The sequence below is a fragment of the Orbicella franksi genome, chromosome 5 (genome assembly GCF_964199315.1).
Source record: "Orbicella franksi chromosome 5, jaOrbFran1.1, whole genome shotgun sequence".
NCBI classification, from domain to species: domain Eukaryota; kingdom Metazoa; phylum Cnidaria; class Anthozoa; order Scleractinia; family Merulinidae; genus Orbicella; species Orbicella franksi.
The window spans coordinates 16,374,613-16,390,503 of NC_138149.1; the positions used below are offsets into that span (position 1 = coordinate 16,374,613).

Here is a 15,891-nt window from a genome sequence, read left to right on the forward strand (position 1 = left end):
ACCCGTCACTGATTGGTGTTTCGCTTTAAGTAAAAACCAATCAGCTTTGTCGATATATCTAGCTCGGTTAATCCCAGCATGCCTAGCGAGTTTGCGAGCATGATCTATTGACAGCTGAAGGTGTGTGCGTCACCAAAGTCACGCACCACGTTGATCAAAACGTCCCATTCATCTCAACAATCATTGCTTTTTGAATGTCTTCTGGAAATGTTATTGTCATTCCCGTGGATGGGAGTAAAAACAGCGATCGAGCAGTGAACTGTAAGCCTTTTTTTGAATATTATTCCAGTGTTCGATATTCTCTGCGTCAATGCACTTATGTTCAAATACAGCGCGCAAATAGCTACATTAGCTTAGCTCAGCTTAGCTAGAAGCTCACACGATTTGATATATTGCTTCAGGATTAATATTGGGCGTCGTGAAACATCAGATAGAGTGATATATTTGCTTAGTTTTACTCGTTTTTCTGTGACAGATCGTTGATGCTTTGTTGTAGTTTTCTGACCAGTTTGTGTATTAAAAATCTTTACTGCACGTGCAAAGCAGATTTTGTGCTTTATTAATTTAAGAATATTGTACCTGAATGTCTTTAATATAAACACTTAAAATTCAAGAGCTCTGTAAGTAATTTGCTTTAAATCACTGACAATGTGTACTTTGTACCACTGAACGTGATGCCAGTCATTTCTATATCCTTAAAAACCTGTTTTTTCTTGAAGTTTAGAGTCAGAGAAGCGGCGATCAATGAATCTATAAAAAAGTAGATCATGATTTAGCTATAGTCTAATATTGTAATTGTAATATTCAAATTAAGCTCTTGTTAACTTATTATTTTGATTTTTGGTCCTCATCTGTCAAGATTTTTGGATTTGGCATTCTAGTAATTTCACTATATGTAGTTCAGGAAATTACTTGAATTTATAATGGTAGTAATCCAAAGCCAATATAAGTAAAATAATTACAGATATTTCATTAAGAGCAGAAGCCCTGGGGAATCCTAAGGGTTGTTCAACTACTTATTGGTTTCAGAAAGAGTTGTTATATAAGAACGTAAATGTGCTGGAAAAATTTGTTTGAAAATGGAGCTTGATTTATGTGGCAAAGAACTTCATATAAAAATCAAATAAGTCTTGTTTGTATTTCTAATCATGACAGCTCGGGCTCAGTTGGTGATTGATGTATTTCATGACATGGCAGATAAATTTGCCAGCCAGTTCAGATATTGAGGATCTGTTTGACAGACAAATGTTATCCTCTTGTCAAACTTTATGTTGCACCATATTTCATACAAGTCCACTGTATTAGCATTAATTAACACTTCATTGATATTTGATCCTGCCAGTGTTGTAGTTTTCTTATGGAGGGTTTTTTTTTAAAGTTCAGGTTTTTCTCTGCAGGGTATATTGGGAGTTTTTCAAAATAGACTGAGGAAACTGCAGAGGCGGGAATAAAAATCTGCAAGGAACAACTCATCATCATTATGTCATTTTCTCTAGAAGGGGAATATGGCCAAATAGCTGGCATTTATCACAGCTTAAGAGCAGATATAACCTATCTTAAATCACCTCGTAACATGAATAAAATATTTATTAGGTAACATACATCAGTTTTGTGCTATTTGAATAGCAAGACCTTAATAATTATTTAAATAGAGATACCCTGCTGGGAGTCAAGAAAACAATCCAGGTTTAGATCATGCAAGGGTACTCAAAACTGTGACTGATAAAAAACCTAATAATTTGTTCTGTCATTATCTTATCAGTATGCTTCTTTTAAATAATGTGCAGTATACCTGATCAAAATAATATTACACGTAAATACATTGACTACATTTCTTCAGATCTACATGCACTCTTTGCAGGCCATAGAAATGACATCATTAGATACTGAAAACTTTGCATTTGTCAGTACCTCATGGTTTACTCTTCCTGAGTTTTGAACTTTTTATGACTCATTTAAAGTCTTGAATATCAGTAAATAAATGATCTGCCATCTAACACACACACTTAGGATTTTATTAATTTCTTGTTTACAGGGTATCTAGAACATCTTCACTTGAAAGGTGACAGAGTCGTATTTATCCATGCATTTGATCCTCCACCAATGCAGTCGGCAAAACATAGTGAGTACCATGAAATGGCTACAAATTAAATGCTTAATTTGAACAACTAAACAATGTTTATAAAATAACTGAGATACTACGTGCACTCTCATTGGTCAATAGGTGTGTTTAGATGAGAGTATGTAAACACCATTGTGACATGTTAGATTCGCGCATATTTTTGAGACATTTTATAAAAGCAATAGAGTACTTTTTCCATGTTTATGTAGCCTCGTCTTAACACTTAGGGGGGCTCAGAGAATTCTCGAAAATTATGCAAACCTGAAATGCAGTCAGGGGTTTGCATAGCTGTCTCAAATTCTCTGAACCCACCCCGTGTTTAGATGAGGCTATGTAAACATGGAAAAAGTGCTCTATTGGTTACTGTGGAGTGATCTTCAGTGTTACATGACATACACTAATAAATTATGTAGAAACTCTATATGGCTAGTGTATTGTTTTGACAGACAGTATACTAAATAAAGTCTTTTTTTCTTTTACTGGACAGCAAGTGTTGATTTCAAGAACAGCTATGATGAGTGGTGCATTGTAATTCAGAAAGCACAAGATAAGGCCAGGTGCCTTTTGTCAGAGTACGACCAGAAGTTTATCCCCCTTAAGGTAAATTAACTACTTTTTAGTGTCATGTTAGAAAGGTTTGAATTGTCCCACACCTGGAGACATACAGCTAATCAGGAGGTCAGAAAGCCCTTGCTAATATTAGGTAGTATCCCAAGGGTCATATTCATGAACTTTTCCCAGTACTTATGGCAGCCTCTAGAGCTTCCACTGAACTAGAGTAACAGCAGCTCATGCCATCCATGTACTTATCATTCAATCAGTTCAGCTTAGATTTTGTAAGGAAATATTCAAACGTATTAATAACTGTAAGTTGCTGATTACAGCTGAAATCGAGCCTAAAAAAACATAAATAGGGAGGGTTTTTATTACTTTTTCTTCAAGTGTGTCCTAAAAGATACTTTGACAGCTAAAAATAGTGGTGTTTTGTCATGAACACCCAAAGTGAGACCAGAATCCTTGATTTATACCCCTAAGCAAGGTGACAAGCATCCCTGACCTTTTCATAATTATGTGAGTTCCCCCACGTCACCCCCAGGATATAAATTGGTAATGTCCCACTTGTGACTTGAATTTTTTTTGTATGTACACCCACCTAAGGGCTTGCATGTATAAAGTGAAAAAATAATTGAGTCACTTGTGTGATATTTAACAATGACTGCCATGCACTACAAAACATCTGGTATAAATGTATGTATCTGTAAATATTATGCCTATACTGGTATTTTCTGTGTACAAATTATGTATCAGATTCTGGTACATGTAGCCTCTGGTGTTTGGTTAAAGGATTGTCACCTGGCTCTCTCATTAATATAACTGATAATTATAACATATTGTTAGTTGTCTTGGAAGACACTAAACATCAGCAGATCACAATCATTTCCTTAGAATTTGACAAAGTTGATGGAAATCGTTTGAAATAATATTCATTAGTTAGTCTTCATTTAGCATTCCCAGGTTCTCCCCAATTTCAGTTTTATAAAATTTAAAAATTAGCAATATCTAATGATATCTCCAGGCTAACTGTGTTTCAATTCTTTGACAGGGACAACTGTCATACAAGATGATCCATGATACAGGCAGTCCAGGAGATGTCATAGTGAGCTACAGCAAGAAAGAAAATGCGACAACCATAATCATGGGCTGCAGAGGACTGGGAAAACTGCGGAGAACATTGCTTGGCAGTGTTAGTGATTATGTTGTTCGGCACTCATCAATACCTGTTGTTGTTATACCACCTGCTTCGTAAAATTCTTTGTGGTAGTTTTTTTTTCAATGTATCTACACTGCACATATGTGCTGCCTTTCTGCAGATCATTCATTCAAAGGTTTTATTTAGGTCAATCTCAGGCTTTGTCATTCTTTATCAAACAATCATTTTTGGTTCAGTTTGCTAAATTATCTTTGGATTTTTCTCACTTAGCATGCTATTACTAATTTTTTAAAATTTCCATTTATGTTATTGTACATTAAATGCAATTAACAAGGCTGAGTCATTTCTTCCACTTACATCAGACGAAATTTATTTATTGACACTAAGTCGCTAAACCACTGTGAAACTTCGTACATGTACATGTATGTAGAGATTGGGTGGAGAGTGGGCCCGGCATTTTACACGAAATGTGATTTTACCACGATATTAAAAGATCTAATTGATCACTACGAAGGGTCTTTAGAAATACTAACAGTAGCCATAGATTGTAAATGGGTATTTATCATAAGATTTAATAATTATATTAATTGTTGTTGGGTTTACTGTGTATCACCCATTATATTTTTGCCAACCAACTAAGAAGGGATTTATCATCTAAGTTTCCTTTAGGTAGATGACATGAATTTACTGTGATAGAGCTTGAAAATACTGACTTTCGTAATTACTGTCAGACAAGAAAATTTGCAAAAAAAAAATGGATTTTCGCCCAATGGGGAAAAGTAATTTGAGTTAACACTAAATTTTGTTATTTACTGTGCTTGGCCAGAATTGCAGCCAAGATAATTAAGTCATAAATTCTTGCTGTTTAATGTAGAAGCTAAGGAAGCAAGTAATAAAATTACCTTATTTAACTAATGGAATGAAACTTTAACATGGAATGAATGCAGTTGCGTATGATAATTAATTGCAATTGGACTGATGTTTATTTTACACCCACAAAGTATTTTTTCATGGCAATAATACATACGTGTATTAATTCAAGACTCTTGAGTAACCAAAGAAAGTTGGTATGATGAAATTATAATAATATCATAAGACGTTGTTTGTTAGTCTCTGTTTGGTATTGTTTGCAGTTCTTTGTTCACATATTCAATCTCTTTGTGAGGGTTGTCATTTTGTAGCCTGCCTTGCAGATAGTCTAAACCACCAGTATAGTGTGGGGATTTTGTGATACATCCGTCTGCAACTCAGGCTATCATTTTGATGACTCTCTAGCTTGGTGTGTTATAATACTCTTTCACATACAGTCATTTCACTTAATGTAACAGAATATGGATATACGGTATAAGATTACTTAAAACAAGTATAATCATCTTCCATGATGCTTAATAAGCCATTTTCTAAAAAATAATGGAAATGAAGAAATATTGTTCATTGCTGGTTGCATAATGAGCTGTAAAACAAAAAAGGGTGAATAAAATCCACAATTTGGCATGTTGAGAGAATGGATTTCTTCTAGGTAATATGAAGAATGTGCATCAATATTTACTTGACTGTACATGTACACATGCAGTCCCAGTAGGCCTTATTGATTTCCACACTCCGATGACCAGAATGGGATATGACCATGCAATCTCATAATAGTCAGTAAACAAATCCCCCCTCCTCAGTAATACGATCATCTGTGGTCCATTAAGGAGGCTGGCAATAGTTTCCAGCACTTTTCCAACAGCTCTACTTTAACGGATGAATACTACCTGTACCTCAGTCTGTTTATCAAGTGATGCTATAATATTGTTATCACATAATTGCCCAGCCATTGGTACTCTTTATGGCATAATAGGTTACCATAGCAACAGTATGACCTGCTAACAATAACCTTAATTTTAGGGTTTTTTTTTTTAATCAGGCATTTTTTTTTTTTGTTAGGCTTAAGTTTTCAAGATTCGCAAACCCTGATGTAGGTCCTTTAAGCAAATAATTCTCTGGTTGTATTAGTAAGTCCTGGAGATATCTAAGCCCAGCCCCCATCCTAACTAACAAACTCACAGAACATTACACTGTAAAGAACCTGGCAAGTAGAGTGCAGATCAAATCATTCGATTTGAGTTGCCTTCAATTGCAGGGAGTCTAGTGGCATGGACTTGGTTGATCAGAAGAACAGGAATATAGGAAACTGAGGATTTAAATGAGCTCAGTCACGGTTTGTGCATATTGAAAAGTTTAGCCTCGATTTTTCAAATTTGTCGTTTGTAATCCATGTTAATCTCCATCCTTAGCCATCCTTGTTCCTTTATGGTTTATCATTATCTCTTTGGTGTTTTTCTGTCTTATTAAACTCTTATTTTCAGGTTTCCTACCATTTAAAGATAATTAAGTATGTGACCAAATTAACTCAAAATACCGTGACTGAGCTTCTTTAAAATGTAGCAAAATTGGAAACTTTGTTTTAAAATAGGAGAATCAATCTAACCCTACCCTCCATCAGCTATCCCAACCACCCCTTTAGATCATCATCAAAAATCAAAATAAATACCACAAAGCGATATTAAGCTGAGTTGCTCTAGCCCTTTTCCACATTCTGGCTGACTTTTAGAATTGCCTGACAAAAGTTACCCCTGACCAACTACATCGTCCAGTGCTTAATTCCAAACAAAGCAATTGATCTACCAATCTTCACCCTCAACATAAACACATCTGTGCATTTTGTCTGTTCAGGGCATCAAGATTTTGTTGACATACTAGTACTATGATTTTTACATTCGTTTGATTTTTAGTTAGCCCAATTAAGAGGGAGGTAAAATTTAAGGTTTTATCATTTTACAGTGTCTTTACTAAGTAAGAAAGTGCCATTCAACTTGACACTTCCATAAGTTATTACTACTGCAGTAGTATGTGAGCTTAAATTGAGTCAGAGGGTGCAGAGCAAGTAGAGCTGAACTGTACCACACTAAGTACATAAGGATTTAATGATGCTTAAACAAAACAGGATTTAAACAATGGCTTCCATCTACTTTTTCTGCAAAGTACATTACGGTATTATAAGTGATACTGGGTTGTGAAATTATATTCCCTGTCTACCCCAAACAACACAACTGAAGCTTTTCATCCCATAACATTTCATGATTTATTTAGGAAATATTAAAATCACTCCATTTTTCAAATGAGTCTCCCTAAAATAACATGTACTAGTAGCGTACAAATTATTCAGTTTTTTAAACCATTTGATGATTACTGCAACTACAAAAAAAACACACATTTTGTACGTACAACATTCCAAGCCAGTGACAACATCTGTGAAGTATACATGTATTTAACTTACTGCCCACAGACACAGGTAGTGTACAAGTCATATGTACTCTAACATACACGATGCAGTTCTTTGTCAATTTTTGTTGGTAAATCCATGATGTTGAAAGCGATCTGGAGGTGGAACAACTGACACAGGAACATTTGCATGGTGCAGACAGTAATCGCTTACACTGCCAACAAGTGTACGGCTTACTGTACCCAATCCCCTTGAACCCATTACAACATGATCAACATTTCTTTCCTTTGCTACTTTACAAACAGCCTCTCCTGGGTTTCCATTCTCCTTGATGAGTCTACATTTCAACTGAAAAAAGAAAATGAGCAAAACACCTGTTACGGCTGAGTATGCTTGATTTTCCCTTGATGCTACGGGTGAAATTGCCTCTTGTTCATAGGATTCACCCACAAAGTAACAAGTTTGCAATGGGTGTGGAGAACTGGGCTACAGGTGACTCAAAACTTAATGACAGCCCTAGAACATACAGGTATAATTTGCATACTACCAGTTGCACGTGTATATACACATAGATGGGGTGAAGAAAAGTCAACAAAGGTACACAAACAAGTTGTCAAAGAAACTGTGAGGCAGAAAGAAAAATAACTTCGCCTCTGACTGTCATTAGCAACAGTCTCTTTGGTTATTGAACCCATTTTACTCGCCGTGGATAATTATCTAGCCCTGGCTCTCCACAGATGGCATATACGTGTACATCAAGTGTACCCTGGAGGCACTGATTGACTGATCCATGAGACAATAACAATAAAAAAACCTGCATGAACTGTGAAACCATTTATAAGAACTGTACTCATACAAGCTATAGTTAGTTACATAACAAATTTTTAGTCAGGAGTAGACGAGACCAAGTAATATGATGACCTTGACTTCACTTCACTAGAGAAGCTGGGAAATAATTTTTTCAAATAATAACATTATTTTATATTTTCCTTTGAAACCTCAAGTAGGTTCATCAATTAACTCAGCTCCAATTCTCACACACAAAATGCAAGATCAAAAAAATTGTTGTCTCACTATTAGATAAATTAAAGCCAGCTAAAAGTTTGAATCCCACAACTGTCACTTACATTGTTTTCTTGGCATTTCTTGTAATAGGATTCTAAAATTACTCTGGCCTTTTTGTCACTTTCCTCTAAATGATGCTTCCATCCATCAGAAAAATCAAAACCATCTAAAAAAAGAAAAGAAAGAAGAACGTGGATTACCATGGCCCTTAACTGCATAAATTCTTACCCAGTGCATGTTACACCCCTGAAATGAGCATGTCTCACAGCAAGCATTACACAAGTAGAATCAAGTTCTAATTCTTTTAACAAAAATGTTGCAAGATATGTGCATTTCAGGGTGTGTTACACTACACAACGTCTTGTCCAATACAGGCTATTGCATTTGAAAAGATTCGTCCATGGTACACTCCATTGCAAGCTACATTTAATTTCAGACCAATCTTTGTGTCCAATCCCAGGAAAATGAATAAGAATAAAACTCTTTTCACTAAAGTGTCAATTGTAAAAATTTGCTTTACTAGGTTCTTCCCTTTACATTCCTTGTGATTGGTTTAAAATCTCATGCCACTTTCTCGTCCAGTCAAAGAACCCCTCACCTTGACTCACTCATACACTTTTTCTGGTGCCTTATGCGTTTACTTTTAGTTTAAGTTTTGATTAGTTCACTGGATTGTCTGTACCCTAATGTGATTGGCCAAAGTAAGAGCCTAGTAATAGTTTTGGTTTTTCAACACCTAATTGAAAACTGCTATTAACAGCACCATCTGGGAACCTAAGTAAATGAGGAAAATTAACAAATTGTCATCTTACAAGGATAAGGAGTGGCTGGCAGTGTTGTAGGCAACTCATGGGCATGAAATACCAATATCTCATCACCCTTCTGGTAAAAGTTCTTGGAATACCCTGCATGGTAAAACAATTCACATAAATTACACAGTAATAAAGATACTAATTATTAATGACGAATGTACATATTGAGGCTGCAATTCGTTCCAGTTCATTTCCAGCTTACTTAGAAATGTTCAACAAAAGGTATCAGAGTATAATGGCCAGTTGTGGAAATTTAAAAGGTAACACCCAAAGCCCTACAGTCAAAATCTGCTGGCAGCTAAAAAAGTGTTTTTGTCACCTACAGTAACACTGGAGTTCACTACCACTGACCAATAACAAAATAAATACTATTTTTTATAAAGGGTTGCCTGTTACAAGTGATCAAAAATAAGCATCATTTTAACAACTGACTTGCTTTTCATATTGGAACCTCACATTTTTCGGTATACCATAAACTGCCACCCGCTTATAAGCCTTGGGCTTATAAAACTTCGTAAGGGCTTTCAGATGGGCTTAAAAATGGAGGGGAGATTATATCCGAGAAGACTTATAACAGGAAATATAAAAAAAATGTTTTGAAATGAGCTGTAGCTGCACATGTTGATCGAAATGAGTTTTTCATTTACTGGTAATTGAGCCTTAAAACATCATTTAATAAAACAAATTCAAAAGATGGAAAGCTAGAGGGAGGCTTACAACTGTATGTATTTTTTGGTTTACAGGTAGATTGGCTCAATTAACTGGTTGGGGGGGGGGGGCTAATTATACGGCAGTTTATGGTATATGTGATCAAGCTTTTCTGATCAACATATAAATTTGTAGATTTCCAGTTGCCCAGAGTGACCAAGTTTGAGCCCAGGGTTTGAACCGAGATGTGATAGTTACATCGAGTAGTTTTGTTTCTTCTTACATGTAGCACATCATTGAAAGCTTTTAAAGCATTCAAAGTCTTTTGCAGTTATGGAGAAAAAAATGCTTGTTAAGGCCTGGGTTGGGACGATTCAACTGCAATCCCTGTCAAAAGTGTTGAGACACATGCGCTACAGCAGTTTCACAGTAACCATGCTAATGAAAACAGGTTTTACTTCCTCTTACTCCCCTTCCTCCTGTACAATCAAGGTTGTTTTGCAGTTGTTGCTTATCTAAAAACCTGCCCTAACCCAGAGAGGGAAACCTAATACAGAAGGGGGAGGGGTGGGTTGGGATTTTTTTCCTGATGTCATGAGCCATGGGGTCCTTTCCATTCAACCAAAAATTCCAATGTGAATTTCCAGAAATTTCCATAGGCGAATGGTACAGACTTTCCAGTGTGGAAAACGACAAGCCGCACAGTTTTATTCAACCAGAATTTTTCAATGACTTTGAGGTTAAATCACAAATATAGAAGCAAACAGAACATTGATATATCGACATCTTGACCACAACAGCAGGACCTTATACAAACCACAACGGCAGCGAAAAAGTAGCAAAACAAAGGGTTTGATGAGCCATACAATGGTTCTGCACGCGTTATAAATCTTTGTACATTTCTTAGCCAAGCTACGCAAAACAAACAAGTACACCACGAGAGCATTACTTTTATAAAATGCTTTCTTCACGAATTTAACTGCAGCTAGTATTTATCGACATATAAGTGGAAAGATTCTGAAGTGTTTCCATTTTTGAATACGCGTCGCCATCATCCTTGCGTGAGATGTCCAACTCGCTGTGATTGCAGCCAAAAGAAATACAGTATGGGGCCCAGTTCTCGGCCACAAAAAACGTAAACTTGTATTTCTTACCTTGGAATAGCCGTCAGGACTTAAAATTTTACGCATAACTAGCTTCAGTATTCAGTTTACACATGTAGAGCTATCGACTGCTCAAAGCTGTTTTCTCCCGAGTAATAACGAAAATAGAGGCTTCGTTCGTGGGCCCAGTTCGTTCGTGGGCCAGCGGGCCCAGTTCTCAGCCACAAAAGAGTGCACGCGATTCCTCAGAATAAACAACGCTTTATTACCATTTTTTGTTGTTAAATCACTTATAAGGCTTGTGTTTTGATATTTTGATCACAAATTATCCTTAAAGAGCTTTGTTTCATGTTAGAAAAGGAAGTTTTTTGCTCACCTAGTTTTACTCTTAAGTGCAGTCAAGCGAGGCTAAAAAAGAGTTGGGTATTTAAAACAGGGGTAAAGTCAGAGCTCATAGTTTTTAGCATGCCACCTCATTACAGCTTTATTTTTACAACCATAGTTAGTGGAGTTAGTTCCCTCCACTAACTATGTTACAACTGACTTGACACGAATACTCCACACAAAACTATGAGCGTTTTTAGTGTTGAACGCGAGCAGGGTGGCCGAGAATAGGCAATTACACAAAAATACTAAGGAAATATTAAGGAGTGATTTTAGGTCAAAGAATTAAACAGGCCAGGGAAAGTTTATATTTAACAGATGGCTTTATCACTCTACATCCTTTATGCCAAGAATTGGCTCATTTGGGCTTTCTAGACGGACAAAATATAAACTTGAATTAAACCATGTAATTCGAGTAGCTGTAAACAAACACGTTTTCGGGGAAACCAAATTCACCTACCTTCGTGTCACCTCGACGTGCTCACAGAAAAACTCGGCAGGACGAAACAAAACTTGGCAGAATGGAAGACAAGGAATCAAGCTACCTTTGGAAACAGTTGCTTTTTATTCAGATTTATTTGTGGCATGAAAAGTAAACGCTGAACAAAAAGCAGCCAAGAACTGGGCCCGGCCAACAACTGGACCCCACACTGTAGTGTTGAATAGAAAATTGCGAATTTGCATAATTTCCGAAAAAGGGGACAACCTCATGAGGTTCACCCAAATTTTTCGATCAAATTTTCCTGGAAATTTCCTTTCCATTTGATTTTCATCCCGGAATTTCCAGAATTTTCGGTTGAAAGGTTTGCTTTTCGGAACTTCAACAATTTCCAGATTTTCTGAAACTTTTCCACACCATTTGTCCTCGTTTCGAAAATTTCGGAATTTTTGGTCAAATGGAAAACGCCCATGGGCTCCTTCTGATGTTATGTAATGAGGGTGACTTTGTCCACGAGAAGAGGGGGAGGGGAGAGTTGGGATTTTTTTCCTGACGCCAGGAGCCATGGGCTCCTGCTGATGTTATGTTATGTAATGAGGTTGACTTTGTCTACGAGAAAAGGGGGATGGGAAGGTTGGGATTTTTTTACCCCATGTTTTGCAACAGAGTTATTCTGGCTATCCCAGCTTTCACCTGCCCCGTCCCTCCCCTCTCCTTGCGTCCCCTACCGGTTAACGATTCCTATCACAGTTCTTTTAATGCCAGATGATCAAAATTAAGTTTTACGACGTGACCTATAAACAGATTTTCTCATAGTCGATAAAGACAACTTCTTAACTGCTTTTGGACGAAATACCTTGATAATTTCGGTGTAAAAATGCTAAATTGATTGTGCATGTGTGTTCGACCGGAGTCACGAAACCGTCTTCATACTCACAATCAAAAGCTCTGTCGCTGTGCTCACTTCCGTCCACTGCAATTAACACAGTCCTTTTCTTGCTTTCTTCTTCTTGCTTCGCCATGTTTCGTGTTTTTCTCGGGTTCTCTTTCGCTTACTAGTAACTGGCTCGTGAAATTTGGCACGTACAACTTTTCACGCGCGTGGGTTCGCGAACCTCGTTCTCATGAACACTTGTTTACCTTCACATAAAAAATTCCCGGATGATTTGTGCGCTATTCTTCTGGCCATTTCGGATTTTATATTCCACTGGTTGAAAAATTGGAAATCAGTTAGATTATGTCACACTTTTTAAATAAGACTCTAAGTTCCTATTGTTATCAGAATTAAGGCAAAAATGGCATTTTTTTACTAAAAGAAAATGAGATTGCGTGACAAAGTCATGCTATACTGATATAATGCACATGTACCGTAATGGGCGTTGCGTGACGTCCCAAGAAACGGCTGCGGAGGAGACATCTCCAAGCGACGCAGCAAGCTCTTTGATCTTTTTGCAAACTTGCCCAGGAAAATGTCGAGTGATGTTGAAAGCAAGCAAAGTGGGAAAACGGTTCTAATTCCTGTTGATGGAAGCGAGATCAGCAAGCGTGCATTTCAATGTGAGTATTTTCATTTGCCCTGTCACTGATAAACAATACTAGTGGGCACGTACATGTCTCAAACCTGGCTCGCTTAACACGATTAGAACAACTGAATTCGATGTTGTGTATAATAACGTGCTTTAAGCTCGGCAGATCGTAACAGTAACGGCTCGATTTTTGAAAAAAATAAACAATGCATAAAATTCGTTTTTTAAAAATAACTTGGAATCTGCCAGCTCCAGAAACGCATTTCAGGTTTGTTTTGGTATCATCTATCAAAAATAGTTTCATTTTTGAACGATGAATGAATTTCGCATTATCGAGGCAAAACCATTCATTTTTAGTGTTTTATATAACGTGCTTTCGAACGAAAAAGGAAAGTCTAAAATTCCCACAAGGCGTGCACACATTTCCATAATTTATAGACTTTTTTTAGGAACAGGCAGCTTCCGGTTTAAATAAGAAAGTGAAAGTGCAACAACATAGATTTAAGAGAAGGGTGGTTTAGAGGTACAATAAATAATACTGATTGACAAGGTTTTGAAAGACCCGGTTTGACGCATTTTAAGATTTTTAGCATTTGATCCCCGAAGACAGGATCAATATTTTCAAAGATTTTAACTGATACATAATCTCATTGAGCGTCGTATGGTTGACCGGAAAGGGTGATATTACTCAAGAGAAGAGGTACAGATACTAAGGACGTTTGCTATTTGAAAGAAGCTTTCTACAACTGACTTTAGGGCGTTGCGCGGGCGTGACGCGGGCGTGACGCAGACAGTGTTGCTTGATGGATGATCCTTCGACCAGAAAATTCTGGAAGAGATAAGGGACGGACTATTATATTTTTGAGGGGGGAGGGGTGGGGAGGGTTTGGGCAATTTTCAAAGAAAAATTCTACGCAGCAAAAACTGCTCGAAAAAAAAAATCGTGCAAGGGGAGCCATGGAAAATAAAAATCGAGCAAGTGCTTTCTACCATCTAGGGCCGTGTTGTTCAGGATTAAAACATAACCGAAGTATTGACTTTTCTTGTATGGAAATGTTTTTCACCTGCTATGTTTTGTGAAGTTTAAGATTATTCAAAATCAAGACTGAAGGGTAGCAGAAAAGCTCACCGAAAAGTTACAAAAATGAAATCAAATTTCTGGCTAATCCTGGGTTACATTAATCTGGCTTTTAGCAGCACGGCCCAGGTCCCAATTTTGACGTTAAAAAAACATCAATTTAAAGTTGATCTCTTCCCCCGATTTTTCGGTTCAATTTTGTTCGATGCCAAACTCAATCGAACCTAAACCCAATCGTTTGATAAGTTCGATTACCGAATAATGCGACGTCGTGTTAGGAGGTTAACGGCGTTTTGTTCTCTCGTTTTTCGTCACTTCTTCTCACTCGAAGATCTTAAGCTTCGTCTGTTTTCATCTTTTGTAGGGTACTGCAACAACCTGCACCAAGAGAAGAATGAAGTGATCCTAGTTCACGCTAATGATATGCCTCGGTCCAACATCCCATATCTATGTATGTACACATGAAATGCATTGTCCTACATATGTTATTACACTATGTTTTCTGTTGTGGCCATCTTATGTCATTTAACAGCTGATTTTCGTTTGCTCTTAATACAGATGGCTTCCCATTTCCAAAGGGCTGGAAAGAAACTGTCGAGAAAAGTTCCGCAGAATCTGAGCACATTCTTCGAGCATTTTTTGAAAAGTGCAAAGAAAGAAATGTAAGGAAAAATAGCGAAGTCTGTTGTTATCCACATTTGTGACACCCTGTTAGAAATTTTATAGAACTACCGAATTCTTGTTGTGTTTATTAATTCAGATCAAGTGCAGAATGTTTATGGAGTCCGACGGTCCAACAGATGCAATCCTGCGATTGGCTAAAGAAAAGCACGCTGACCACATTGTGATGGGATCCCGTGGGCGTGACCCTATCAGTCGAGCTCTTTTTGGGAGCGTCAGTTATTTTTGCACCCACCACTCAGAAGTGCCTGTCTCAGTTGTACCTCCAGTTATCCCAGATGTGGATGAGGTACCACACCCATTGCCTTCCATCACCGATAGCAAGGAACTATACGAGAACAATTTGGGCTACATTTAACAAACCTCGAAGGCTTACAGCTCCGAGAAATTTCATTGAAGCGTCTGATGAAAATACCTAGTGCGTAATTTGAAGAAAATGTTCTAAAAGTAAATTTATACAATGATACATGATTTAATCCTGCCTTCGGTGAATTCAGCAACTGATTTGTACAATAATTGACGTATTAAAAAATAAAAGCGTTAAATTTTATGGAAACGATTGTGAAGTCATTGGTACATTACATGCTTAAAAGAGACTCAGAGAGGAGTGTCAGGTTCGGCTTAACCGATAAAACATGACGCTTTCATTGCACTGCGCGCAGTGATGTCAAATCGGCAGGAATATGCCTGAACAGATGAATGTTATATATTACTAAACCGTGAACTTTTACTTATATGTTGCACTTTGAAATAACTCATCTCCAAATAGTGGTGGGAAACCCCGAGAAATGTTGTCAGCCATGCACCAGTTAAAAGGGTCAACAGTCTTGTGTCTTGCGACAACCTAAGGTCGCTTATGGTAGGCTGATTGCTTTGTGTAACAAACTAAGGCTGAAAGCTCAAGCACTTTTATTTGTGCGCTGCTCATTCTTTGCTAAAAGTTTCTGGATCTTTGAAAGATATTGGACACTATACTAAGGGGTAGACGAGACTAGCGTTTGTCTTTGCGACGTCCAGACGTCAGTTATAAAAAGAAACAAAAAAATCGAAACAG

General features: G+C 37.2%; 3 protein-coding genes across 3 annotated transcripts; 2 read left to right on the forward strand and 1 right to left on the reverse strand.

The window, feature by feature from the left end:
* Positions 1 to 59: 59 nt before the first annotated feature.
* Positions 60 to 5,609, forward strand: LOC145486385 (universal stress protein in QAH/OAS sulfhydrylase 3'region-like). The gene is made up of 4 exons (XM_081465034.1): positions 60 to 261; positions 2,036 to 2,122; positions 2,610 to 2,722; positions 3,726 to 5,609. The coding sequence occupies exons 1-4, from the start codon at positions 195 to 197 to the stop codon at positions 3,927 to 3,929; spliced, it is 471 nt and encodes a 156-aa protein (XP_081321160.1). The 5' UTR covers positions 60 to 194; the 3' UTR covers positions 3,930 to 5,609.
* A 65-nt stretch (positions 5,610 to 5,674) lies between these two features.
* On the reverse strand, positions 5,675 to 12,660 carry LOC145486382 (universal stress protein Slr1101-like). Its single transcript, XM_081465031.1, has 4 exons — positions 12,490 to 12,660; positions 8,979 to 9,071; positions 8,229 to 8,332; positions 5,675 to 7,449 (listed from the first exon to the last, which is right to left on the reverse strand). Exons 1-4 carry the CDS (start codon positions 12,572 to 12,574, stop codon positions 7,219 to 7,221), a joined length of 513 nt encoding a protein of 170 aa, XP_081321157.1. The 5' UTR covers positions 12,575 to 12,660; the 3' UTR covers positions 5,675 to 7,218.
* A 276-nt stretch (positions 12,661 to 12,936) lies between these two features.
* LOC145487362 (uncharacterized) lies at positions 12,937 to 15,393 on the forward strand. The gene is made up of 4 exons (XM_081466125.1): positions 12,937 to 13,109; positions 14,521 to 14,607; positions 14,715 to 14,818; positions 14,917 to 15,393. Exons 1-4 carry the CDS (start codon positions 13,022 to 13,024, stop codon positions 15,193 to 15,195), a joined length of 558 nt encoding a protein of 185 aa, XP_081322251.1. The 5' UTR covers positions 12,937 to 13,021; the 3' UTR covers positions 15,196 to 15,393.
* The last annotated feature ends 498 nt before the right edge of the window (positions 15,394 to 15,891 follow it).

What these genes read in the sequence shown, in the direction of transcription:
- LOC145486385 (XM_081465034.1), top strand. Translation starts at nt 195, where the DNA reads ATGTCTTCTGGAAATGTTATTGTCATTCCCGTGGATGGGAGTAAAAAC. An exon ending in AATGCAGTCGGCAAAACATA is followed by an intron (nt 2,123 to 2,609) that starts GTGAGTACCATG and finishes TTTACTGGACAG; the next exon opens with CAAGTGTTGATTTCAAGAAC. An exon ending in AGAAGTTTATCCCCCTTAAG is followed by an intron (nt 2,723 to 3,725) that starts GTAAATTAACTA and finishes ATTCTTTGACAG; the next exon opens with GGACAACTGTCATACAAGAT.
- LOC145486382 (XM_081465031.1), bottom strand. Translation starts at nt 12,574, where the DNA reads ATGGCGAAGCAAGAAGAAGAAAGCAAGAAAAGGACTGTGTTAATTGCA. An exon ending in CAGCGACAGAGCTTTTGATT is followed by an intron (nt 9,072 to 12,489) that starts GTGAGTATGAAG and finishes TTTACCATGCAG; the next exon opens with GGTATTCCAAGAACTTTTAC. An exon ending in AGAAATGCCAAGAAAACAAT is followed by an intron (nt 7,450 to 8,228) that starts GTAAGTGACAGT and finishes TTCTTTTTTCAG; the next exon opens with TTGAAATGTAGACTCATCAA.
- LOC145487362 (XM_081466125.1), top strand. Translation starts at nt 13,022, where the DNA reads ATGTCGAGTGATGTTGAAAGCAAGCAAAGTGGGAAAACGGTTCTAATT. An exon ending in GTCCAACATCCCATATCTAT is followed by an intron (nt 14,608 to 14,714) that starts GTATGTACACAT and finishes CTCTTAATACAG; the next exon opens with ATGGCTTCCCATTTCCAAAG. An exon ending in AAAAGTGCAAAGAAAGAAAT is followed by an intron (nt 14,819 to 14,916) that starts GTAAGGAAAAAT and finishes TTATTAATTCAG; the next exon opens with ATCAAGTGCAGAATGTTTAT.